Consider the following 26,888-nt stretch of genomic DNA (forward strand, 5'->3'; position numbering starts at 1 on the left):
GTTGAATGATGATCTTGGCTCTAAAATGAATAGATAAATAAATATATAGATTAACATAACTGACTTGACTGTTATTTGAGAAGAAAGATTAATGTTGTCATCCCTACAAGTTTCTATTTAGATGACCTGGGCTCACACTTTGTACTTTCAAGAGCTCTTGGATATTTCAGGATCATTTTGACGACTGCTGCAGAGTTAAACAAAAACTTATGAAGAGTTTAATAGAAGCCGCTTTATTAGCTCAAGACATATCCTGCAGCAAGCATTGCTCATGCATGTGGACATACAAACACAGACTTGTGATTATACTGACCTCTCTCCTCATACACAGTTACAGAAAATCACTACAACAAAGAAAACAAGACAACAATGTGGTCACACATGGGGGAGCAAAATGTAGCTCAATCTCTACAGGAAATAATATAAAGTCATAAACACTGCTTAGTCATGAGACAATGCACAAAACAACTAAGGTGTATATTTATCTTTGAGATGCCTAATCTACAGTTAGATATAACTTCAGAGTACATTGGCATTTCCAAGGTCAGACACATCACAGTCAATCTGTCTATTTATACAGTATTGTTTGGTTGCTACTGTAAGGGAAGCACTACATTAAAACTGGCATGCTCCAACAAAATAAAAGAAGGAAGCTGTGTACTGGTGGGGGATGGGTTATAGTAGAAGTGAATATTCTGTGTTATAATTTTCCATCATAACTGAGAAGCAGTGGACCATTGTTGGAGCATATACTCAATACCCTTGATTATTATACAGTTTTCATTTATATCCCATTACCTCCATATCTCATCCAGTCATCTAAACATGACTTTTCCAAATGATCATCACACAGAGCACAATGGACCACACAGAACATAAACTCAGTCTCTCCCAATACATTTTGATCAACATCAACACGCTCAATTTAAAACACAGTTTGGTTTGTGAGTCAGCAGCCATTGAATCCTGCACTGTATTGAGTGTATGTTTGATGTGTCATGCTGGGGGTGGGGGCTGTTATTCATGAATGAGGCTGAGGGGGGCGAACTAGAGGAACTTCTTAACTGGTCTGTGTTTCTCTCGCTAGGTCTTTGAGGGTTTTCAGAAGGCGAGCAGGGGTGAGGATTTCCAATGATCCTGAAAGACACAAGAGGAACACATGGTCACAGTTCAATGCGATCTTAAATACCAAAAAAAGGCACTCAAAGTCCATCTGGACTTTGTTTTTCCTTTTGTCAATCAGTTCAGATCAGTCTAATATCCCAAATACTCCAAGGTCTTCATTTCAAGTCATTCCTGCACCATTGTGGTAAGCAAGTTATTTATAGAAATCACAGAAATCTAAACGCACAGACAGACGACCAGGCAGACATCCGTCCTAGTATCTGTATATTACACAATTTACTCCTTGTAACTTACACCTTATAATTTATATTAACTGGTATAAAACAGCATATTGTTCAACTAATGTATGGTTCGATTTGGTGTCAGTTTGGTTCCAGCTGATTGGGCAATGCAACTTACATTATCCTTATTATTGGTCCATATGACACCACATATGCTATTGCAAGTATTGTCCTCCCTTCATATCAGAACTACCAACCACCAACCATTTTCCTTCGCCCCCATCTATCCCTAACCTTCACCAGTCCCGCTGCCATGTGCAGATGTAAAGGAAGTAAAACAACAAATCTTTTCTTCTTTTCTATTTCTTCCGATATCATTTACCAATGGCCTTGTCTGGTGATACAGTTGGTTTTCAAGTATTAAAATAAAGTCAAAACTATGGTCTTATATTTTTCAGATAACCATGGATGCATTATAAGAGTTGGATATCATATTGCAAGATGGCAGCTCCCAATAATTCCGGTGAAATAAGTTAATCGTGCACATCCATCGAAAGGTTCTGATAATGGTGCTTGAGGTCAAATTATCTTGATAATAACAAAGCTGTTTCTATGAGTTTACAAACTGACTTCCTGCTCTTAACCACTGTACCAAAAAACTGATGATCTGGATAACCTTTGATTTTATTTTAAATCCCTCATTATCGCTAATCTTACTTTGATGAGTATAATTTTACCTATACTGATACAGATGAATAAAGACCAAATGAAACAAATACCATATTGTTATTAACTGGAATCATCCTTCAGCATTCTTTTCTGAAATGATTCCAAATATGAAACTGTCAGTACATGTTGATCATCTGTCATTTTGGAATTTAAGGAACCTATAGCCGGAGGAACAGGTTTTGTAAAACTACAGATGAAGCCGGATTAATTTTTGAACTACTTCAACATAATTAATTCCTCCATTACCTTGAAGGATTATTTACATTAAATATATTTGCTGCAACTTCTCCTCTTAGCAACATTATGTATATAAACAGTGTGAGTGGGAAATAGTGAAGCCAGGGATGTTAAAGGAAAGCACAGATGATAAAAGGTTAGAAAGCCAACAAGATAATGTAGTGGTAAATGAGTCAGTAAAAAACAACTGCAGGGAGCAGTGGGTCAGGGTGAGTCACTGGTCACACAGGTAACATTGGGATTCACAAATCACATCAAATCCTTTGTATTTACTTCCAAAGTTCTTTTCATTCTGCAGGCGTCTCCTCTGTGCCCTCTGGTGCGGCATTGGGGTCCAAGAAGTCTGGGTGCTGAAGTTCCTTTAAGTATTTAGGTGGGGTGAGAATATGGGTGGAACCTAAAGGGAACAAAAACCTGAATTCTCAGCACGGACTGAATCCTGGGTGGAACTTTGTGTGTTAGTCTTATAACAATGAAATAGATGAATTCACTGAGGTCTTGATAAAAAGTTGCAAAATGTTGCCAAATACAGCCTGTCCTTAGAGGTCAGGGTGAAGGTACAGGCAAGTGGGACAAAGGAGTCTGACCGAAGGCCTGATGATATCTGAACTGCAGAGGATTTAGCTGTTTTTTCTCAGATTTGATAAAGTTCCTTCAGAGCGACAGACATTATGAGGACATTATGACCTGCATGTGTAAAACTGGCAGAGTGCCTCTTTAAGCGTGGCTGAATACCCTTGTCAGCAATTTCTCTGTTCAGTGAACTCACCGATCAGGGCCTCCCACTTGCCATTGGCCTGGGTGACCTCATACACGCAACGCATCTCGCTGTACGTCATCCCTCCGATAATGAAGATGATGATCCTCGGCCCCGTCTTAATCTCTGTGGGGCCTCTGTTCTTGTGCCAGTTACCATAGCGAGCACTGAATGGCGAGAAAAATTTAAATAGATACAGTATATATAACTGTTTATACAAGTTATGTGTTCAATTAAATATAAGCACACAAAAGACTTCACACCTGGATGGAGCACTGGCTTTGGAGGACACTTGTCGCTGGGAAATATATGGGTACAGTTTGGGGTCAAGTTTGTCCTCAATGGCATCCTGTGGGAAAATATACAATGGTTAGCATCATCTATGTTACAGTTCCCAACTAAAATACTATCTAAAGCCTCATTCAACAAGATGGACGAGTTACCAGCGCTGACTCGCCATCAAATGGAATACCGTGAGTGTAGCCTCATGTTGTTTACGGAGACATGGCTAACGGAGCTAACCCCGGACACACATGCTACACTGGACGGGTTCCGCATCATACGGGCGGACAGGACAACGGAGAGCGGGAAGAGAAAGGGAGGAGGTCTGGCAGTGTTTGTTAATGACAGATGGTGTAACCCTGGGCACATCACTGTTAAGGAGCAGACCTGTACCAAGGACATTGAGCTGTTAGCCGTTAGCATGAGGCCAAGCTACCTACCACGGGAATTCTCGCATGTTATTGTGATGGCTGCATATGTTCCCCCCTCTGCTAATGCTGAGGCGGCCTGTGACGTCATCCACTCGGCGACAAGCAGGCTGTTGACCCAACACCCCAATGCACTCCTCCTTCTCTCTGGTGACTTTAATCATGCCTCTCCGTCCTCCACTCTACCCACATTCACCCAGTATGTCACCTGCCACACCAGAGAAAATAAGACACTGGACCTCTTATATGCCAACACCAAGGAGGCCTACTCTTCATCACCTCTTCCTCCCCTGGGAAGATCTGACCACAACCTGGTGCACCTCCTGCCTGTGTATAAACCTCTTGTGCAAAGGCAGCCAGCTGTGACTCGCACAGTAACAAGATGGTCCGAGGAAGCAGAGGAGGCTCTGAAGGACTGCTTTGACTCTACTGTTTGGGAAGTATTCAGTGATGACCATGGGGAGGACATCGACAGTCTCACTACCTGCATAACGGACTATATCAACTTCTGTATGGAGAACACCGTCCCTACCAAGACTGTACGGTGTTTCTCCAACAGCAAACCATGGATCACCCCTGAAATAAAGGCCCTCCTCAATGAAAAGAAGAGGGTCTTTAGATCAGGTAACAGGGATGAGCTAAAGACTGTGCAGAGGGAGCTGAGGAGGAAGATAAGGGATGGGAAGAAAGTCTACAGGATGAAGATGGAGGACCAGCTGCAGCAGAACAACATCAGCGGGGTCTGGAAGGGCCTGAAGACCATGTCTGGTTTCAAGGGGCCAAACCAACAGCCTACGGGGGACCAGAAGTGGGTGAATGACCTGAACTTGTTCTTCAACAGATTCGATCAGCCACTCACCCCTCCCCCCATCCAGTCCTCTCTGCTGCTGCAACCCCCTGTGGACTGCCCCCCCCCCCCCCCCCCCCCCCCCCCCCCCCCCCAATAACCCATGGCACTCAGCCCCCATCCCCCAACTTGTCCCTCACAACTGCCCAGGTGAGGAAAGAACTGAGCAGGATGAAGGTGAGGAAGGCCACGGGTCCAGACGGGATCAGCTCAAGGCTCCTCAGGTCCAGCGCAGTCCAGCTGTGTGGGATAGTGACGCACGTCTTCAACCTGAGCTTGAGGCTGGGGAGAGTACCACAGCTGTGGAAAACTTCCTGCGTGGTGCCAGTCCCAAAGACCCCGCGACCCAAGGACTTCAGCAGCTTCAGACCGGTGGCATTAACATCCCACCTGATGAAGACGCTAGAGAGGCTGGTCCTTGTACATCCCCGCCCCCTGGTGAGCTCATCTTTGGACCCGCTCCAGTTCGCCTACCAGTCTGGCATCGGGGTGGATGACGCTGTCATCTACTTGCTACACAGATGCCTTTCTCACCTGGAAAAGGCTGGAAGCCCTGTGAGGATAATGTTCTTTGATTTCTCCAGTGCCTTCAACAGCATCCAGCCTCTACTTCTGAGGGACAAGCTGGAGCAGACCGGAGTGGACCACCACCTCACCGCATGGATCCTGGACTATCTCACCAACCGTCCACAGTATGTGCGGATACGCGGGTGTGAGTCTGACCTGGTGTCCTGCAGCACGGGGGCCCCACAAGGAACCGTTCTAGCTCCATTCCTCTTCACCATCTACACCTCGGACTTCTCATACAACTCCACTAACTGCCAGCTGCAAAAATACTCTGATGACTCTGCAATCGTCGGCCTCATTTCTGCCGGTGATGACAGGGAGTACAGAGAACTGAACGAGGACTTCATAACATGGTGCCAGCGGAACTGCCTCCAGATCAACTCTGGAAAAACCAAGGAGCTGGTGGTGGACTTCCACCGGAGTAAACACTCTCCTCCGACACCAGTGAACATCCAGGGAACGGACATTGACATTGTGAGATCTTATAAGTACCTGGGTGTTCACCTGAACAATAATCTGGACTGGACTGATCACACACAGGCTATCTACAAGAAGGGAAAGAGCAGACTCTATCTGCTGAGGAGTCTGAGGTCTTTTGGTGTGCAGGGAGCACTCCTGAGGACCTTCTTCGACTCGGTGGTGGCATCAGCCATCTTCTTTGGAGTGGTCTGCTGGGGCAGCAGCATCTCGACAGCTGACAGGAAGAGACTTAACAAGCTCATCAGGAAGGCCAGCAGTGTGCTGGGGTGTCCACTGGATACGGTGGAGGTGGTAGGAGACAGGAGGATGGTTGCTAAACTATCCTCCCTGATGGACAACTCCTCCCACCCCATGCGGGATACCCTGGCAGCTCTTAACAGCTCCTTCAGCCACCGCCTGATTCACCCCCGGTGTGTGAGGGAGAGGTACCGCAGGTCCTTCCTTCCTGCTGCTGTCAGACTGTACAACCAGCTGTGATCCCATTTAACATTTAACACACAACACAATTTGTGGAATTTATTTAATTATTTAATTTAATTATTTAATTGTTCTATTATTTACAATTTATTTACTATTTACTTTTTGTTGCTCATTGTTGTTTTTGTTTCTTACTATGTTTTTTTTGCTCTTTCTTTTTCTCTTGTTGCACTGTACCTGCGCTGCTGTTGTAAACCCTCAAATTTCCCCACTGTGGGACTATTAAAGGATTATATCTATCTATTCGCCCTTTCTAGTCACCAAGGCCACCTCCTCTGAAGTTAAGCTCACTAACATTGACAGTATATAAAAATGAACAACACATCTCCACTTCTTCCCAGTATCCAGAAATGTTGTCATTTGCACCAATGATGTTATTGGGAGCCATATTCTGTGCAGCAGTTATCGCGCTATCGTGGTCACTGTACACATGTCAATAATGACATTTCACTTCGTTTTGATAGCGTCAAAATTAATTAAAATCAAACTTAAGGAGCCAAAAAGGAGCACTTGGACCTATATCAGTGTGATATGAACTAACTTAAATGACAGAAACAATCTTTGAGAAAAAATTACCTGATGGGTACTTTTTCGTTTGGCCCATGTTTCATATGCTAACCTGGAGGAGGCAGGGTTTATTGCCTATACTACAGCCAGCAAACAGATGGCGATTGAGATGATTTTTCCATACTCAGCTGTTATCCCTGACAGTTTTTTACTTCTTTTTAACTTTTCCTTTTGCCTGTCCCTTTTACAAGATAAATAACATTTAGTGACAAAATATGTTTTTTTATTAAACTAATTTAAAAAAGTACTTTTTAAAGTGAAAAAGTAATATAATTAACATCACATGAGTGTGCAAGACCGAAAAAATTGGTAATTTCTTTTAAACTAATTGATTTCACACATTATTTAACTATAGTAATCAAGACAATGGTTTACTTTAAACTAATAGGCTTCAAATGAATACGGTTTATAGGCACGTGCAAAAGCTTCACTATCTCTTCCCCCAAACCTATCCTGCTTTGGGCCCCCAAATTTATAGGGCTGGCCCGGCCTCCCATAGAGAAATTAAACAAGTCTGAATGGGGCCTTAGTCCTTCCTTCAAAAGAACACGTTGCCCTGTCAAATTAACTGGTGGAAGATTTATCATTACATTTTGAAAATCAGAACTATTAATAAAACATTGTTAAGATGCATGTGTGTAGTAAACATTAGTATATCGTCATTCTGCCACATGTCAGGTACCTCAATGAGGTCCTTGACGTGAGGAGTCCACCTGGACAGCTGGTAGGTCTGCTCACTGATTCGCTCTTTACGATCCGGTTTCTTGGTTTTCTTTGCGATGCCCTGTGAAAAAACCACACTCAACTCTCATGTACTTTCTCCACTCACATCATCAGATCAGCTCACTGAGGAAGATGAAGAGCGTGCCATTTATCAGACTACATGCCAGCTGATCATCTTGATCCTGATGAGTTTGAGTTATTTTGGTTCATTTCGGCCTCAAAATATTTTTCTATACTCATTTTAATGTTTTTTTCTTATTGTGCTACTGGGTTTAGGAAATTGTGGTCATCTCAATGACTGTGACACAAGGTTTAGAAAACAGAAATAATACAAATTCTTTCCAACCCTCTTATTATATTTCATTATTATATATCATCTACAGTATCAGTGGTCCTGAATAACAGTTTTAATGGAGGTAATAAGGAGATAGTGGACAGGTTAAAGTTTATAATGAGACACTGAGCCAGGACAGCTCACCTCAGTGATAATAGGAACACCCATGTGTGCCATGTTGGAAATGATGTCACTGTCCTCTGGTGGGATGCTGGCATGCTGAAGGAGCTTACACAGGTTCTCCTCAGTCACCCCTAACATCCACATGCAGACACACAAAACCCATGCAGCGCAGATTTTCAGTCAACACATGCAACACACACATGCATGAGAGCAGGCACATTTACAAAAATTGTGCAATGCATGCCAATACAAAGGTAAACTGAAAATTGATTAGCACAAAAAAAAAGAAAAAAAAAGAAACATGAAGGCAAAAACACTAAGATTAAATGAAATCTGTTGAAATACAGGAATAATGTCACATTCTTATTTTCTCTCGCTCCTTCTAAAGATGATACTGATATGAAAAACAACAGGAGGACAGTGGGGATCTGACCGTTCTTGAGGAAGATGTAGAGCAGGATGATGCGGATCTTGTCAGTGACACCGACATTGGGGTCTAGTAGAACGGGTACAATGAGCCTCATGGGATCCTTGATCTTCTCTCCCTCTGCATCTGTGCCCATTGCCAGATCCTTAAAGGACAGAGGACAGAAGTAACCAAAGCTCAACATGACGTCCACATAAGCTCCATTTTGACCATACATGGTATGTGTATAGTTGATATCCTCTGTACCAGGTAACGACATCCTCAAAATGACCTAGATACTTAATCCACAGGCATGAGACTGAAATATCTGAAAGTAAAGCACACAAGTATATTGCACACAGTCTACTAAATAATCAATGGAGATTTACCTGTTCTACACGACAGAGTTTGTCCACAGTACCCTGGTAGCGGTTCATACAGTCCTCAGCCAGGTGGAGATGAGTTGAATACTGAGGTCAGAGAGGACAGATGCTTAGTGTCACTGAGTGATTTTGCAGAGAGGAAATAATCGACTGCACACAGTATTAAAAAAGCATGTTGTTTACACTTTGGTCAATTTCAGCATAATGTAGAGCAGCATTGTAATATTATGGGGCAGAAGGTAAAGGTCTGTCAGGAGGTTGTGCGGATTCCATGATGTGCCATATATTATGAAAACAGTACAAGTAAAAAATAGTACAAGTTAAAAGTTAAATCAAAAGTTGCACCTGATGCTCATCTTCTGTTCAGATGCTTTACATTGGTGGGGTCAGGCTATTATCAGGCTTATATTGTGCAGCCCGAACCCAACACAATACAGGGAGTGATAGAGTGGCCACTTTACCTCCCACATGAAGAGATACAATACCTCATGGTGATGAGTTTCAGACTCACACCTACCTGCATTTCCTGCTAGTAGAATGACAAGCTCACCAGTAGAAATACTCGTCTCCATTCCTCTGCTCTCCTTTTCTACATTCCCTTATCAGCTCTATGGTATGGGCGATTTATTGCTTTATTTCCACTCTCTCTCTAAGCTCTCCAGCACCTGATCATGTTTGGGATTTCACCTCAGTCCTTTGTCCCTCGTTTTCCTGCTTCCCTTTTTGTATCCTATATGTTTTTTTTTAACAAATTCACATGTCTCCTGTGACGTGCCCGTGGGTCCCCTCTCTGAGAGCCATGAGCATGCTGTACCTACACATGTACACTAGTAACACTTGAATTCCTACCTTACTAAGCTCCTTCTGATACTGGGGCATCTTCTTCAGCATCTGAGCCAGTTCCTTCATGGTGGTCTGAAACACACAGATGATTGAGGCACTTATTAAAAGAGAAAATAGTTAATTACAGTTTTCCTCTGATATATTACTACAGTTATATGTTTTGTATACCATTTAGGAACTTTTACGTCACTTCTATTAGAAGCAGATAAGGTAATTTTTATTACGTAATATTTATGTGACGTCTACAATTATTATTTATTATAATTCTTTATATTTATCACACTAAAGCTTGTGCATTAACCAAAACCACAATTGATGATGAATGTGGTGATAAGTGAGGACAGGCCAGGATAATTACAAATTAAAGTTACTTTATATTTAGGTCATGCAGACCATTGACAATCAGAACACGAGAGGAACTGCACCCTCTAGTGCAGAGGCGGGTGTATTTTCTTGAAAGCTGACCCAAATCTGCCAGACAACATGAGCCTGTGAATGATGAGTTTGACCAGTGCCATACATCACTAAGTTGGCTGTGTCCATGTTCTACATGTGAGTATAAAATTGACGCATATCATTAGAGACATAGAATTATACTTGTGCCAGGAAGCAGCTGGGCTGGGGGGGGGGGGGGGGGGGGGGGGGGGGGGGGGGGGGCTTCCATAACCAGAGTGAATGGAAGCGTTTTTGCTTCAAAATCATGTTTGGCATATGGCAACAAGCAGAACTATGCGACGTCAAACTAAATTCAGGATGTCTATCACTAGGACAACTGATTGTATTCTTTTAGTTAACTGAGGTACTTTTAATGGAATTATTCTTCTGTTGACTTGGTGTCTTCAACCATAATATAGGATTTGAAGTTGAAGAAATACTAAAAATCACAGTAAAGTACAAGACTTCTGCGTTGTTCTCTGAATCTGCTTCTTTTTTTTTTTAACGTGAAGGACAGTAAAGAGCAGCGACACGGTCACAGATCCTGAAACTATAGCAGATAGAGTCCAGTTTGTCCTTTACCTTTTCTCCAGTGTTCACTTTTTTGTCGGCAGAGAATTCTTTCAGAGAACGGGTCACAGCCCTGTGCAAAGGATTGAAAAAGAGATGGTCAGAAATGACAAACTTGGGTGTTCTGTATCATATTCCCTGAGATGAATAAGTGTTCTGTGCTGGCTTTCTTCCACAGATTTAGGTGTGTGATGGAAAAGGAAGCATCTCTTAACATTAAAGAGACATAATGTGTTCAAGTTCCTGTCAGTGAATTGCAGTTGTCAAAATCTGTCCCATGCCATGAAGAAAAAAATCGAACACCTGCTTTTACACTGTCAGTGGTCCCAAGATGTTTGGCACCATTGATTCATAACCAAACACATGACCGGACGTTTTTCACCTAAATCATCTTAGTAAAAATTAACTATGAACGTGAACTAGTTCATTTTCATCTGCATGAACTGAACTTGGAACTCGTTCTTTTTAAGTGTGAACTGGCTCAACACTGCTTCTATAGATGAACTCCGATTCAGATTTCACATTCACATATAATTGTGTAAAGGTTTTTCAAAGGTTTGTTTGATTTAAAAGAGCAAAGGCTAAGTTGCCCCAATTGATTAGTATAAAGGTTCTTTGAGTCTGATAAAAAAGAAATGTTCTAAATAACATCATCCTATGTTTGCTCAGAGACATAGTAAAGAGACAGCCACATTTAATTATGGTGTGTTATGTTTTAGTTTGGTTTTATTATATTTTTCAATCTTAATAACTCTTTCATTTGGACTTGTCATCAATAAAAAACAAATGTTAAATGTATATATCCGCCTTTTCCATTCCCACAACAATATACTGAGATTGTGAATAATCTGATAAAAAATGTTCAACATTTGACAGCCCTGATTTTATATAAATATATTGATATAATACGAAAGACTTTCATTCCCTGGCACCCTAATTTAGATGTAATAATGTGTAAAATGTAACCAAATATATCTGTTCACTTTTTGGTCTTTGATTGATCATGAGGAGATTCTATCATGGTTCCTTGTTGTTTCCATGTTACCCTCCTTTTGACTATGTTGGCCTCTGTAGTATTTGTCTGTGACAAAATATTTTTCAATTTAGTCTATTTTAAAACGCGAGAAGGAAGTTGCTATTGTGTTTTGGAATACCCTGCTGTGAATCTGTATATGTGTAAGGAGAGGGTCAACTTCACTCACGTTGACACCTCTGCGATGTGTTTGTGTCTCAGAGTCAGCCACAGGTCGTCGTCCTCATCCAGCAGCACCTCCTTCATTCTCGTCTCTCCCATCCCACTGGTCTCAAAACTAACAGAGAGGGTGTGAGAGGTTACAGGTTATGTTTCTTCCTTGAACTGAGGCAGGGTTTTGTTTAACCATATAGACTGAGACATTTGTGTTGTGCTAAACTTAAAGAGCCGTCTGGTCACAACTGAAGAATTAGCCACAAAGTGACAGTGACAATAATAACAAAATAAAAGACAAATACTTAAATGACAGCTCCGGCTCAGTGACTCCTGGAAGCTGTCCTTCTATAGTGTCTTTACCTGTACACATCGTTCTCGACTCCCAGCAGGTCGTAGGCCATGGCCTGCAGCGTGAGCTCATGCAGGACAGGTGTCACAGGGTCGAAGCCACGATCCAGAATGAGGAGCTGAGTACGAGACTTGTCTGGACCCTGGAGGAGACATGAAACTCTGTGGAGGCCTGACAGATATGGTTTCTTACAGCTCACCATTCCACTTTATAATGCTGCATTTCACAGTATCTGGTCAACCAGATGTTGACTTTGGTCATTAACACTTTCCAAAGAATACGACTGCTAGAGCTGGTGATTAAACATAACGTCTAAATTTACTAACTTTGGACTTTTTAATAAACTATTTATAATTGTTTCTAAACTAAAAGAGAAGCATATCATTCTTCAGCTGGATTCAAATCATGAAGATCAACCACATTGGAGTTGTTATCACCAGGGGAGGAGTTGCTCTCCCACTGAAATTCACAGGCAGAGACAAACGTCAGCTACACAGTGCTCTTAACTACATGAACAAATTACAATGGCGGAGAGAAGTAAGCATTCAAAAGTGTGGTTACACTTACACCGAGGTTATATATGTGTCCACCAATCAAATTCAATCTTTTGCCTCCGCTGCTGAAAAAAACTCCTGGAGGAATTGTCCTTAATATTTATTTGGTTTTTGTGTTTGAAAAATCTGAATATATTCATTGTCTTAATAAGGCATGCATTTATCAACAATCAGGTCAAAAAATGTATGAGGAAATTAGCAAATTATCCATATACGATACGTGCTGTGTCAAGTGAGTGTCGGGTTATATATCTTTGTACATATTGACTTTTCCATGATGCATCTGGTGCTCATCGTTAGTAATTTCATCATTTAGCTCCAAATCCCTACCTCTCCCATGGTGGGGTCATCAGCCTTGTAGCCATCCAGCTTTTCCTGAAGCATCTGGGCCAGAACTGCACAGTCTTTGTACTCCCTGAACCCACAAACACATACACACATACAGCAACTCACAAAAACAGTTTTCTAACCAGGAAACACTGATGATAACTGTAAGCAATTACAACTAAAAACTCAGTCAAACCTGAAGTTGAGAAATCCTAAAAAAAAATAGCTGAAGTGAAAAGTCCAGTGTCTAATCTTGGTTTGTGTCACAGAGTTCTTTGTCCAACAGTAATGACTTTAATATCCTGATAGTTAGAATAAAACCCTGAAAACTCCATTCAGTTCTGATAAATGTATTGTAGGTGGTCATTTGTAGAGGTGTTGAACTGCTATGGATTATTCCGTGAGTGGTTCCTAATATTTTTACAACATTTATTCCTATAAGGGGTGGCTGTGGCTCAGGGAGAGAGTTGTCCATTCTGAATTGTCATTGGGCAAGATACTGAACCTCAGATTGTCTCGGATGGCTGGGCCGACAGTGAATGAATGGTGTGACAGAAAAAGTGCTGCATGTAGAAGTGCTGTATGAATGTATGTGTGAATGGGGTAAATTTGATTTGTACTGTAAACTGCTTTGAGTGGTTGATAAGACTGGAAAACCGCCATATGAATGCAGTGTATTTACCATTTTATGATAAATGCATTTTAAGATTTGCACAGAAAAAAAGACTATTGAAATGTGCTGGCTGTTCTTACACTCTGTATCGGACTCCAGGATACTCTTTGAGTGTGGCACAGAAGGTAGCGATCTGCTCAGCACAACGCTCCAGCATGTTATTCTTTACATCAGCCTTAAAGGGGCTGTAGAAGTCCTGAAAGGCATCCACTTTGTCCAGGGAGAAGACCTAGGCACATATGACACAACAAAGTGACAACTTGAGGTTCAATGTCAACTTTATTTCTGTTTCCAACATTTAAACTCATCAATGCTATGCTGGTTTTCTACATGAAGATATTAACCTATAGGCTGCATTTGACACAGGTATGCATACCATTCTTCATTATATATAATGCCCTATGACGATCTGAATGGGATTTGGGATGTTGTCATCTATTACATAACATTATAACAGATTACATTATGTACAGAAATCGAACACTTGAGTCAATTAGAATTATTTTAGCTGGAAATTTCAATGATAAAGTAATAAATGTAAATGTATTGGTCAATAGAAGCTTTTATCTATAGACTGGCCCTAATTAAACCCTTTACCACACCCCCTTACAAACACAAGTACACATGCACCCATCTGTTACTGACAAAAATCACGTGATAACACTCCCTGCGCTGTCTCCTGTCACACGTCTCATCTGTGATCAGCCAATGAGGCAACAGGAGAAAGAGGGCAGGGATGTGGGGCTGGTTTAATATGTTCCTTCCACTGCAGGATTAAAATGACCCGACAACAGCAGAGGATTGACGGCTAAAGCTGACCCAACACAAAGCAGTTTCAGTCTAGTCCTCACTGTGTCTCCCTCTGTTGAAGAACTGTGTCAATGTCACAGGAAGAGGGGGGGTTTAGGATGTATCATCCTATTCTCATAGGAAGGGGTACTCTGACTGATCCTACACCACATAAATGGGACTTACTTCCTACCACCATTACATTTTTATCCATATAAAAATGTAATATTCATATTCCATATTCATATTTATCCATTATATATAGCCTGATTCTCTCATCTGGATCTCGCTAACCCTTTCTTAAACTTGAATCATAGACAACTATGTTGTTTAGTAATATTTTACATTCAAATCACATTTTAATGATAAATTCAATTAATTTATCTTTATAAACAGGAGATATACTGCAGGCCTTTATGGTTGAAGCAATTAAACATCTGCTTGAAAGGGCTACTCTTGACCCAGATGTTTGAGCCACCAATATACCTATATCAAGGTTTTCTTTCATTAAAAAACAATGACGTGATACTTTGCAGAGGAAAGGCCTTTGTTCAGTCAGTAAACATGCTTTTGGGACGAACAAGGCTGGTTTAAGTCGTACTAATCATATTTAAATTTGTAAATTTTTCAAAATGACTCCACATGCACTCAAAAGTTAGTATTGGAGTTCCACAAGGTTCTGTTCTTGAACCAACACTATCGCTTTGTATGTTCTTCCTTTAGGCAATATATAGAAATATCAGAAAGCAGCACACACATTTTCATTGTTATGTAGATGACACCTGGCTGTTCTTATCTAAGAAGCCTGACCTTTAAGGTGAGTTTACTTTTGTAGAGATAATCAAACTCTGGTCACCATGTTTTCTTTATCATTCGTCACACCCATCCAAATCTTCTTACAGATCCTGAGCAATGATGCACAGTATACACACAAAAAGAGTTAAAATAATGTAAAAAGAGAAACCCCCTATACACTGCATCTCAACACTGTTTCTCTACAGTTTTCTCTGCAGGTTTTACACACTGTTGACTGAAATTCAGCCAAATCTTATTTATCCCACCTGAAGTAGATGGTTACGAGATGCCGTGGTCTAATTCCAGTCTGGACAGAGTCTTACCTGTGATTCATAGGTCAGAAAGGCGAGATGGATCTCAGTCAAGGCCTTCATGGCTTTGGAGGCGCGGGATTTGGTCAACAGTCCAAACAAGGTTTCTGGAATCGCTGCAGAAAACCAAAGAAAAATAGAATTACTGCACTATGGGTTTTATCCCTCTGCACACCAGTGCAGTTTCCGTGTTCAGATGTGAGTTTTGAAATGTTACATGTATGCCGTGTTTGGGTAGAAAATAATTACTCACTGTCGGTGAAGAAGACGTGAGCTGCCCGGTACCTTGGATTCTGTGGGTCTCTGAAGTCATCGATCAGACTCTCAACAGACTTGGACAACAGAGAACATGTTTTGACTAAGCAACTGATGCTTCTTGTGTGTGTTTGTGTGTATGACTGCTGGTGTTTGTGAGTGTATGCCGATGATTGTGTTACTTACTTGAGCATAATCTAATGTGTAAAATGCTTGGGTTGCCACTGCCATCCAAGCTAACTATATCTGTTTTACAATTAAGGGGCCACATCCTTTTAATTTGAAGACCAATTGTTTCAAAGTGGCAATCTTTAGGAACCTTCAAATGACAAAGCAACAAAGGATTCATTGTGCCTTGGTGACTTATTGGATTTCATAAATATGGTAGCAGATGACAAAGACCAAACAGAAATACATTTTCAAATGTTAGTATCAGACTCAAAAAGTGCTGGGCGATAAGGCCAATAATTATATTACGATGAGCAATTTCTTATCAGTTAATTTTGATAGTTATCGTGATAAATATCACATTATAGTTTCTGTAAAGTTTAAAGACAGATTTTTGCTACTGATGGAAGCAGAGATTTAAACACTTGATGAACAGAAAAACGTTTTAAATCCGAGGTAGATTAATTATATATTACACCTCCTCACTGTGCCTACACAGTGTATGAGCAATATATTGATATACATTATAATACACTTTTATTATATTGCTTATGATGAAAATTATATCGTGTCAATTATTGATAGTGTTTGACTTCACAGTCCTAGACTCAATCAAATAGCTAAAGTTACAAATGCTAAATAAACAATGGACCCTTAAAAAAACATTTTCTTGTTATGTGCCATTAGTGAATCAAGCAATAATCTCCTCCTTCAAACATACCATCTCATTTCAGTTCGGCCTCTGAAGGATGTGGCCCCTGAATTGGGACTCTAACTATAACTGTTACACCTATTGTATTCATAGAATGAAGGCAGCCAATAAGACATTAGTGAGTAACTGTGAAACATTTTTTTCTCTACCATAGAAATCTAAACGCTTGTAGAGGAGCTGTATGATTTACCTCATCCGAAGGTGTGATCAGGTAGATGGCTTCCATGCTGGGTAGAGGCTCACGCCGCTTCGTTATGTCTTCTACAACTGAGGAGTAGAAGAAAACAGCAATAAATCAATACCTGTCCATCCAGCTCCATTTACTGTGATTGTGTAGTTTGTCGGACCCTCAGAGCCCTCACATTAGTCAATGTTTAATGATTGGGCAAAGTATTTACTCTTTGCCTTACTCACAGTTTTTATTTCTCAAAACACTTATGTATGCTGGATAACTTTTTGAAATATTTCTTTGTTTAGTCCTTTGAAAGAGCAGGAAGCAAAGCCATTTTTTACACTTTAGGATATTTGGGCTATATATGATGGTTGAAGAACGACTGTTGGTAATAAGGAGTGAAGAGATAAGTTGGTAGAAGGTCTTCACTCTCTTAAAGCTACTCTCCCATATTATTGACTAACATTAAATTATATTCTGCAGTGACATCCTCAAATGAAATCAATATCCTTTGCTTCTATAACAATTGGGGGGAATTAATCTTTGGCACATTTATTTGAATATCACCATAAATACAAGTTTTTTAAATGGTAAGGAACCAATGGTGTGTATGTGTGTGTGTGTGTGTGTGTGTGTGTGTGTGTGGAAGACAGAGAGCACTCTGACCTTAGCTCCACTGTAAAGACAGGCTTAATATTAATATCACGTATAGAATGCTGTAATATCACTAGTATATCTCTAGTGCGAATAAACAGATGATGAGCCTGATGAAAAACCACCGATCCAGCACCTGTAATGATGACCAGTTAAAAAACTATACATACTGTGCAATAAAACACTAATATAAGGACCCTGTGCTGTTTCATAGTTATTGTATATGCTGGAACTATTTCTTGAACAACCACAGTGGTAACTGTGTGTAGCTTCCTGAAATATTGTCAACCAGTGACGTTGTGAGGTTCAAGCTCATGCCACCTACAAAGCCCCTGTACATCCACATGACAATAGGTGTTATTAGATCCTCCTAGCTGAACTAAATGAAATGAAATTGCACCACATTGGGTCTAACTGACTTCAGATCTACAGCTGAAGTGACCTGAGGTGACCTTGGCGGTTGTACTTACTGGTGATTCCCTCTGACATGATGTCTGTCATCTTACAGCAGGAGGAAATCATCCTCATACTCAGCTTGTCCACCACCAGCACCTAGAACATAAGTATACACAGCAGCAGCTTATTTATAGGTTTTTATTTATAATATTTTGAGTGATTCTATTTAGATTCAATTTGATGAGATGAGATAGGAAAGACTGATTAGAATAACAGGGCCATTACCTTCCACTTCCCTTTTTCTCTTGCCTTCTTGATGACATTGTTCATAATCTCTGTAAAGAAAGAAAAGGTTAATACCACATTATTAAAACTAAAAACGTGCATCTAAGAAAATGATAATAAAAAATACGAAAATAGACTTGATTGTAGCGAGCTATCTTTACTAAAGATACTTGGATGTAAACTTTAAATTGGATTTTTGTGCAAGTATTTCTGCCAGTACTTCTGCACCTCTTTTTCAATATCCTAATGTAGTCATTAAAGGAAAGGCATGAGGCTGGTTTAAGTCATATTTATCAGATCGATTTCAATCTGTTAATGTTAACACCGACTCCTCCATTTCTATATTAAATTCAATGAAGTTTTATTGCACACACAAGTTATTTATGGAGTTCCACAAGGTTCTTTCCTTGGACCGATACTCTTTACCTTATTATGCTCCCTTGAGGCAACATCTTCAGAAAGCACCACGTAAACTTCCATTGTTATGCAGATGAAACCCAGCTGTATATATCTATGAAGCCTGTTGAAACTAATCACTTAGTTCATCATCAGGAATGTCTCAAGAACATCAAGGCCTGGATGACCCAGAACATATTACTTCTTAATTCATACAAAACTGAGGTCAGTGTAATTGGCCCTAAACATCGAAACACTGTCAGACCAGATAGTCACCTTGGATGGTGTTAGTTTGGATCCCAGCTCCACTATGAGGAACCTTGGAGTTATGTTTGACCAGGCCATAAAATACAAGTTTCTATGACAGCTTTCTTCTGCCTGCATAATATTATGAAAATTATTAACATCCTGTTCAATGTGAGTTTTTCACATCCTGTTTCCTTGCAGCAGGTATGACAAGTATCAAACTTTTCTCCTTCCTCACAGCATTATAAACCCCAAAACCTAGTGAACCACGTGGTTTTAAACATGATTTGCAAATAAATATAATATGTAAATTTGTAATGCTGACATCAACAAAGTTGGAATAACCCAGTTCAACCTAGAGAAGACTAATCAGCGGGCTACTATCGAACTCCCAGTTCACCCACTGTCTATAAGGACAGGCATGTGTTGGTAATAATTAATGATAATAATAATAGTTTATAAAGCATTCTTCTTCAAAAAGTTAAAAAATTATTTACAAAAGGATAAAAATAACAATAAACCAATTCAAGAAAATTACATTTTTGGAAACCTATGGGGAAGATGCGCCATGCAAATACAATATATCCACTCAGTTTATAATTTTACACTATCTTTGATAATGTAAAAACTATTTCCCTTAAACAAACCCAAATAAAACTCCTGCGCTGCTGCAGTAGAACTGGAGAGCAGGAAAACCAAGGCACAGATAATAGTTGTGACCCTCTCATGGAGAAACTGTACACCACCATGATGTATGTTGTAATATAATCAATAAAAGAGGACTGAATTGATTACTGACAGAATAACATAGCTAGAAGAATCAGTTCAAGAGATGTGAATCATACTGATGTTTGAGAGACAGGACCCGGCGTTTCATGACATCCTATCACTTGTTTTGATGAGCAGCTTCCCAATTTTCCTCAGTGGGGGTTTAAGTCCCGTCCGGTCTGTCAAACTGAACATGAAGGGCCCACTGCAATCACTGCCTCTAATCTGCTCCCAATCCTCTTACCCCATCCACCACTCCCCACCACTATTTCTGGGCCGTTTCTGTGTCAGCGGACATGACATCACAGGGGAAGCAGCATCATCCGCTCTCGCACACACACACACACACACACACACACACAAACACACACACACACAAACACACACAAACACACACGCACACAGAGAGAGACACACACGCACACAGAGAGAGACTTCCATAATAAGTCAACATGTCCTGTTTATACAAAGAGCCAGGGTGTCGTTTCAATTAAAGAGGTGCTTCAAAAATGTAATAAGGACATGTCTGAGATACTGTGATAGATCTGAGCCAACAGCACAGCTCATGAAAATAACTGGGACAATGTTAAACTGAAGATAATTCTTTAATATTTGTCTCAGATTAAATGAAAATTGTTTTATGATTTATCACGAAACATTTCTTGCACGCTGGACCAGCTCTCTGAAATCCTCCAGTTTCCAGTCGGCCAGCCCCTGCTGTCTGAGGAAAGCTGGTAATGACAGTAAATGATGTATGCAACAGTGAATGGTCCCGTTTATCCTATTAGTCAACAGGATTAAGTGGTGAGGTGTTGTGAAAGAATGGGACACACCGGCAAGCGGCAAGCAGCTTTCACAGGCAGGATAAACAACAACAGGCTGCTGCAGTAGATAGATCTGTGTAATAGTTTGTATATTTGATCACAGTAAGTAGCTGTAACTAGCAACATGCGTAAGAGAAGCAAATGTAATGGAAGAGGAAACGGCTGTGTTCATTAGTAACATTAATGTCTGACTTTCTTCCATCTCTACAACCCTTCTACAAGCAGTGCTGTGCCCATGCTGCATTGGAAAACACCATTATAGGTCAAATAAAAATGTAATGATAAAAAAATAAGAAGGTTTTGATCAAGGTACTATAGATACTATACTGTAAAATTCTCCATATTTTGATTAAATGCTAAATGCCCAGTTTTCAAATCCTACATCCAATTACAACATATAGGCTGTAGTCTTTTGTTAATTTGGCCTCTGATGAAGACGGAGCATGTCAATTCTATTTTGTGAAGCGTCGGCCCTCCTAACGTATAGAAAGTGGAATGGTACCACCTCTCTAATCAGTGGAAATGCAAACATGACAACTGAGTGGACTAACTTTAAATATTTGAATTCTGGGTTAGGGCTTTAGCGTTTCCACAAGCTTTGGATGATTAAGAGTTCCCAGACCGACCCTTTGTGCCAGGACCCAGTGCTTGTTAACTCTGCCTCATCCTCAAGCCGGTGTGGAAGTACTCAATACCAACTATAAACTATAAACTTACTAAAAGGTGTAATAAAAAAATTAAAAAAGCATGACGTCTCTGTTTGGTAAATATTGCTCTAATTATCTGCTTAATGTGTGACACAATTTTGGATTGTTTTTTGAATCACAAGTAAACAGAATTTCTATAAATATATGCTCCTGTTGATAGGTGCTCGTGTGCTGTAAAGAAATAGCAAAGAGACAAACACTGTTAAACGAACCTGTCACACACACTATACAGTGCTGGTACACTACACATAATGCTGCTACACTTACGTTTTATAAAGTCTATGTACTTCACACTGCAGAGCTTTGCAGCTGTTTCTTTTGAAGGGATGGGACTTCTAACAGACAAGATTTAAATTATTTCCCTTGTGAAAAGATTTTATATTTTTTAGGGTGTTGTTTTTCATTAGACAGGTAACTTGTCTTCTTTTGGGCACTTGAAGTGGATCCTGCTTTACCTATATAGTGTCCCTGTGTTAAAATGCATATAATGCATACTCCTAAATGCTCTTGTGATTAACCCTGTCAACCCACACATGGGTCATTAGAGCTGGTCTGGTTAATCTGACTAAGTATCTGCAATTATGCCCCAACAATTACTTAAGAAGATCTCCGGTCACAGTTTTTTATCAAAGTGGCATTAGGACATATTGGTAGTCAATACCGTTAATAGTAGTCATTACCACTGTCATTAATATCACTGTATCTTTACTGTAGTATACGTCCAGGATTGAGTTTACAGAAAAAAGTTGTTCCTGTTTGTTTTTAACATTATTTTAAATGATGCCATAATAATAGATATTTTTTACGGTGATCCTGAATTACTTTCACTCCTGGAAAACGGATGATGATATAGCTCTGCATACGCCCGAGCTGAGCGAGTCACTGTTTCCTCAACAGCATGTGTCTCCTCGGTGAAGATGACAAGCTGAATATTTCATGCGTCCCGTTTCTGGGACACCTGCTGGGTGCTAACTTGATCTGTTGAATAAATGTAATTACTCAGCAAAACGTGTTCATCCTTAAACAGAAAATACATGTATTCATTTCGTGAATGATCACTGAGATAAAAAAGTGTCACATGAGTGACATAAATATGAATTTATTTAACAGTCTAGCAACAAAGAATTATGAAATCAGAAATACCTTTGACCAGTATAAAGAGATCAGTTGGTATTTTAGCATGAATTAAGTTCAAATCTATAGATCTAGATTGTAGATGAGTACAGTAGAGTATGCTAGTATTTTGTAATTTCTTGCAATGTATTGTCTATCATCTAAAAGGCACAGTTGTGGTCTTGTTAAAGGTATAAATCGTCAGTGATTCAAATCCTATGCACTTTTTTGTTCAATTCAGTGAAAGTCTCAGCACAGTACTCCAGCTGTCTGTTTTATGTGGGTCATTGACGTGAAGCCTATATTTTCTGTCCGACTGCATTTCTTCTGCATTTTCTTCTATTAAAAAAAGGTTTGAATACATAAAGAAATACCATATAAATGTAGTACCTGTACACACTTTAAATTTCCAAAAACCATTAGTTATTTAAATGTTTTTGTTTTTTAAAGTGTCAGAATATCATGTGGTGCAACCTTTTGTGAACATTTCTTAGAAATTACTCAAACCCTAATCAAATTTAGTTTCTGCCATATTTGGCATGATTTCCAAAGTCTTTTGTAATCCTGTACAAAACTGCAAAGCATTTGCATTTATATTTCTAGCGTAGTATAAAAACAAACTTTTTTCCGATGATGTCCATTAGCTGTCCATTGCAGAGGGTTTTACATGATAGATATTTGTCCTAGATTGGGAATTTGGGGGCTTTTTTCAATCCAATTAAGGATTTATATACATAAAGTACTTTATTTTAGTATTATTTGGAAAATATTTCTATGCAATTAGAGAATTTCTTTCTAATATTTCAGAAGCATCGGTTTATTTAAAAATGTTGTATAATATGATGAATAAATACCACCCCAAAAATGTAACATGTAATTTTATCACGGTTATGAATTTATTAGTAATTTATTATAAATATCTGTTTATTTATTTATAACTGTATACATTTATTTTACCAGGTGCCACTTCCAAGCAAAATAAAAAACGCTCGCCATATGCAGCGGGTTAATTCTGACTCTGTAGCAAGAGCGGAGAACCTTGCTAAGAGAATAGAAAGGTATGTTAAAACATTTTTTTAATGAAAACTAAAAATAAAGCAACATGAAGTACATATTGCTCCTATGTGTTTTTGATTCCTGGATGAAATGCATATTTGCATTAAAATTCATCTATCATTAGTTCAAAATAACGTATTGATTTATTGCATGACATTACATCTCTTTTTCAGCTATGAGAGAATTAAACAGCAGGGAGAGATTCCATATGCCAAGTCAAGTGAGTTGACAGAGCGAGAGAAAAAGATTCAGAGAGAGAACTGGAGGGCTGCATCCAGAGCTTACAGAGAAAATAAAAATATGTCAAAAGGTTTGTTAGACCTTACGCCGCCATCTAAGGAGAACATTCCACCAGTTCTGGTTGATGTAGATGTAGCACAAGAGCAGCCAGTTTAATGAAATGTTTGTTCACAATGTGTGCTGCACCTAAATGTTCTTGATGAGATTTTTATTAAAATCTCATCAATGTTGCACTTGAATACTATTATCTACAACTCAAAGAATGTTAGATATTATATGATATTGCAACAGCGTTTGATTATATTTTGTCATTCATTATCTGTCACAGAGAAGTCTCCACTCATGAATGTCCACAGTAAACTACATTAAATTGTGTTTACTATCTATCTGCTAACAATTACATTATAACAGTTAGAATACATTTATTAAGTGATGTTGTTATCATACCATATGGTTTTCAGACCATAAATTGTCAGTAAATATCAAAACAATTTTAGCGTGCGCATCTTTGGTCCGGTGAGATCGCAATTGCTTGCGTGCGAAAGCAAATCTCTACGATATAATAACTAAGTTTGAATGATGGTCAATGATGGGCTACTGGACAGCTGACAGCACAAATACACGCTTGTTAGTTGTTCGTGTCATTCATCCCTATCCTCTCCTCTTCCTCTGAGGATGATGTCACAGCTCTTAATCCGCACAGGCAAAGATTAACGAAGCAGGATTTACGCAGAACCAGGACTCTGCTCCTCTTTTCCAGACAAACGCCAAAAGCGGATCATTAAACATAGAAAATGACACTAAAGTCCAACCGAACATCACCAAACACTGACGGTGATATCTGGAGAAGCATCCATCTGGTGAGCTGCGTGCCTCGGATGTGTCTAACCGCTTCTTTTGCGCATCGAATTTCCCAGAATGATTAAACGTGTCAGCAGGAGCTGCTTCATCTATATCACCATTAATAATAACTAAATTTACATCATGGAAGAAAAGCGTCGATACTCTCACTGACTATCTCCCACTGAATGTGGATAACCCTTCATCCCTATACAATACTCCAGACTCTTTGGAATAATACTCTACAGACATCTACGAACTATGTGAACATGTTGGGTTATAACATTAAAACTATTTTTATAAATCATATAAACACATCTTACTTTCTCCAGCAATGGCTTTTAGTCCAAGTGGTGACATGATGAGACCTCTGCCGCGCGTCCAGCTCTCCACACACAACTGAGTAAGCGGGGCCACACTCGTGACAAGCCCACATCAATAACACACGCACTTCCGTTCCAATTAAAGCGAAAATAAAAGCCTTTGTGTCACTTCTACTCGAAGTCAACGTTTTCAAAACTCTTGGCACAGTCAGCACAAACTCTGTCACACTTGGACTACAAACTGTGGATCACTTCTCATGGCTCTGTTACAAAAATGATACCAAAACTGCATATTTACAGCGTCACTACTTGTACATCCTGATGCCATTTATTATTCAATTTTATTTTATTTACATAGCAGCAAGGGAGGAAGAGGGACAGAAAGAGGAGAGTAATAACTATAGACGTAAAGATGTTATTAGCGGCACCAGTAAATATAGCAATAATAACCATAGTACTGATGATGATAAATAATAATGAGAGAGAGAGAGAGAGAGAGAGAGAGAGAGAGAGAGAGAGAGAGAGAGAGAGAGAGAGAGAGAGAGAGAGAGAGAGAGAGAGAGAGAGAGAGACCTATAGTCTGGTAGCGGAAGGATCTACCTCCCATTCTACTCTATAGGAACCACAAGTTAGCCTGTGTTTTGGGAGTGAATTGACCTATTGAAAAATATTGTGTTATTAAAAAGATACAAATTTGATTCCAATTTTAGCTAGCATCCATCTCCTGATTATGCTTTCCAATTTCATGGTAGGCTATCTATGTTGAGTGGCATCTCTAATTGATTTGATCAAATAACATTGTTTAGAGCAGAGATTCTTAACTGGTTGGTCGCGACCAAAAGCGGGCCGCCGACCCGTTTTCAGTGGGTCACGGGCCTTTGCCTGGGCAAAAGAAAATGTTAAGGAAAAAAATCCTGTGCTTTTATTTTGAAGGGGATTTTTTGCAGCGGAGAGCCATCTTTTCACACTCCTTAACAGTATTTGTTCAGGAGTGTGAATAGGATCAGTTTTGTTGTCATAAATTCAGTGAGTGAGAAGTCTTTTTGAAACTACTTCTCAGTAGTTGGACTTTTTTATTTCACGTTTTTGCATTAAAGCACTGTTGAGTCTGTTAAAAAAAGGCTGAAGTTACTGAATTGTTATCTAAGTTGTATTGACATGTGTCCTTAAGATGCACTTTTTAGTTTTTAATTAAAATACAGCTAATTTAGTGTGGCATCGCCACCTGATGTTCGTTGTGGCATTCTGTGATACTCTGTACCATCTCAGGTTCAAACTGCACCATCTTTTCATAAAATACATTTGAGAAGTACAATATTTTCCTCAATTTGGGTCGCGGTTTGTCATTAAGGGGTGATGGTGGGTCCCAAAGCCAGACCAGTTGAGAACCACTGGTTTATAGGAGCTTTTAGCAACATTAAACCAGGCAACGTGTATTATCCAAGATCATCTGATTGAACTCCATATATATTTTATTGAAATGAACAATACATATAGACAACCAACCCCAAATTATCTTGAATAATCAAATTGCCTATTATTCTTATTTTGTCAATTTTCTTTGTTTTATACATCCAGTGACAGAGTCAAAAGGGAGACACTGAAAAAGGAGACTATAGTAAGAGTAAATAAATTTAAGTTCATATATACATACACATGTACACATACAGAGAACAACTCCGACCCCCGACGTATGCAAGCAGGGCCATCCAGGCTTTAACTGACTATAAACCCACCAACACCACCCCCCAAAACAGCAATGCCTCATTCCCTGACGAGCTTATCAGTTTTTATGCTCGCTTCGACAGGGACCACCAGGAGGCGGCTATCAAGGCTGTGCTCACTACAGACCACCAGCCCCCACACTCTCCTCCATCGTCGTGTGGGCTGCACTGAGCAGGATCAATGCGGGCCCTGATGGCATCGCCGGACGCGTGCTCAGGGCCTGTGCTGGGCAGCTAGCTGAGGTCTTGACTGACATATTCAACCTGTCACTGGCCCAAGCAGCTGTCCCCACATGCTTTAAAGGGGACATATTATGAAAAATCCACTTTTGTAGTGCTTCTACACGTTAGTGTGGGTATCTGGCATGTCTACCGTCCCAAAAACTCTGGAAAAAAACAATTCCCGCGATTTGTTGTTGTTCCTCTATGTAAGAAACTATACGATAGAGTGCGTCGAATGGGAATACTACCAGAATTGACGTCACAGT

General features: G+C 39.8%; 1 protein-coding gene across 4 annotated transcripts; it reads right to left on the minus strand.

The window, feature by feature from the left end:
- Positions 1-233: 233 nt before the first annotated feature.
- stxbp1b (syntaxin binding protein 1b) lies at positions 234-24,979 on the minus strand. Of its 4 annotated transcripts, XM_053420889.1 has the most exons (20): positions 24,677-24,979; positions 18,164-18,213; positions 17,953-18,034; positions 16,847-16,923; positions 15,775-15,853; positions 15,534-15,637; positions 13,707-13,855; positions 12,957-13,041; positions 12,084-12,214; positions 11,737-11,844; positions 10,547-10,607; positions 9,536-9,601; positions 8,693-8,773; positions 8,331-8,469; positions 7,919-8,028; positions 7,400-7,501; positions 3,333-3,418; positions 3,082-3,236; positions 2,586-2,709; positions 234-1,137 (listed from the first exon to the last, which is right to left on the minus strand). In XM_053420889.1, the coding sequence occupies exons 1-19, from the start codon at positions 24,711-24,713 to the stop codon at positions 2,600-2,602; spliced, it is 1,812 nt and encodes a 603-aa protein (XP_053276864.1). In that variant the 5' UTR covers positions 24,714-24,979; the 3' UTR covers positions 234-1,137; positions 2,586-2,599. The 4 variants fall into 4 exon arrangements, with proteins under 4 accessions (XP_053276864.1, XP_053276866.1, XP_053276862.1 ...); XM_053420891.1 differs by lacking the exon at positions 2,586-2,709; XM_053420887.1 differs by lacking the exon at positions 24,677-24,979 and having other exon boundaries at positions 18,164-18,395.
- Between the last annotated feature and the right edge of the window lie 1,909 nt (positions 24,980-26,888).

This window comes from Pleuronectes platessa, chromosome 4, assembly GCF_947347685.1.
Source record: "Pleuronectes platessa chromosome 4, fPlePla1.1, whole genome shotgun sequence".
NCBI lineage: Eukaryota > Metazoa > Chordata > Actinopteri > Pleuronectiformes > Pleuronectidae > Pleuronectes > Pleuronectes platessa.

Bases quoted from the DNA above. Each gene is read 5' to 3' on its own strand.
- stxbp1b (XM_053420887.1), bottom strand. From the start codon at position 18,265: ATGCACGTTTTTAGTTTTAATAATGTGGTATTAACCTTTTCTTTCTTT. The intron at 9,602-10,546 runs GTAAAGGACAAA...TGTGTGTTTCAG, and splicing joins AAGTGAACACTGGAGAAAAG to ACCACCATGAAGGAACTGGC. The intron at 2,710-3,081 runs GTGAGTTCACTG...TGTTCCCTTTAG, and splicing joins CAAGTGGGAGGCCCTGATCG to GTTCCACCCATATTCTCACC.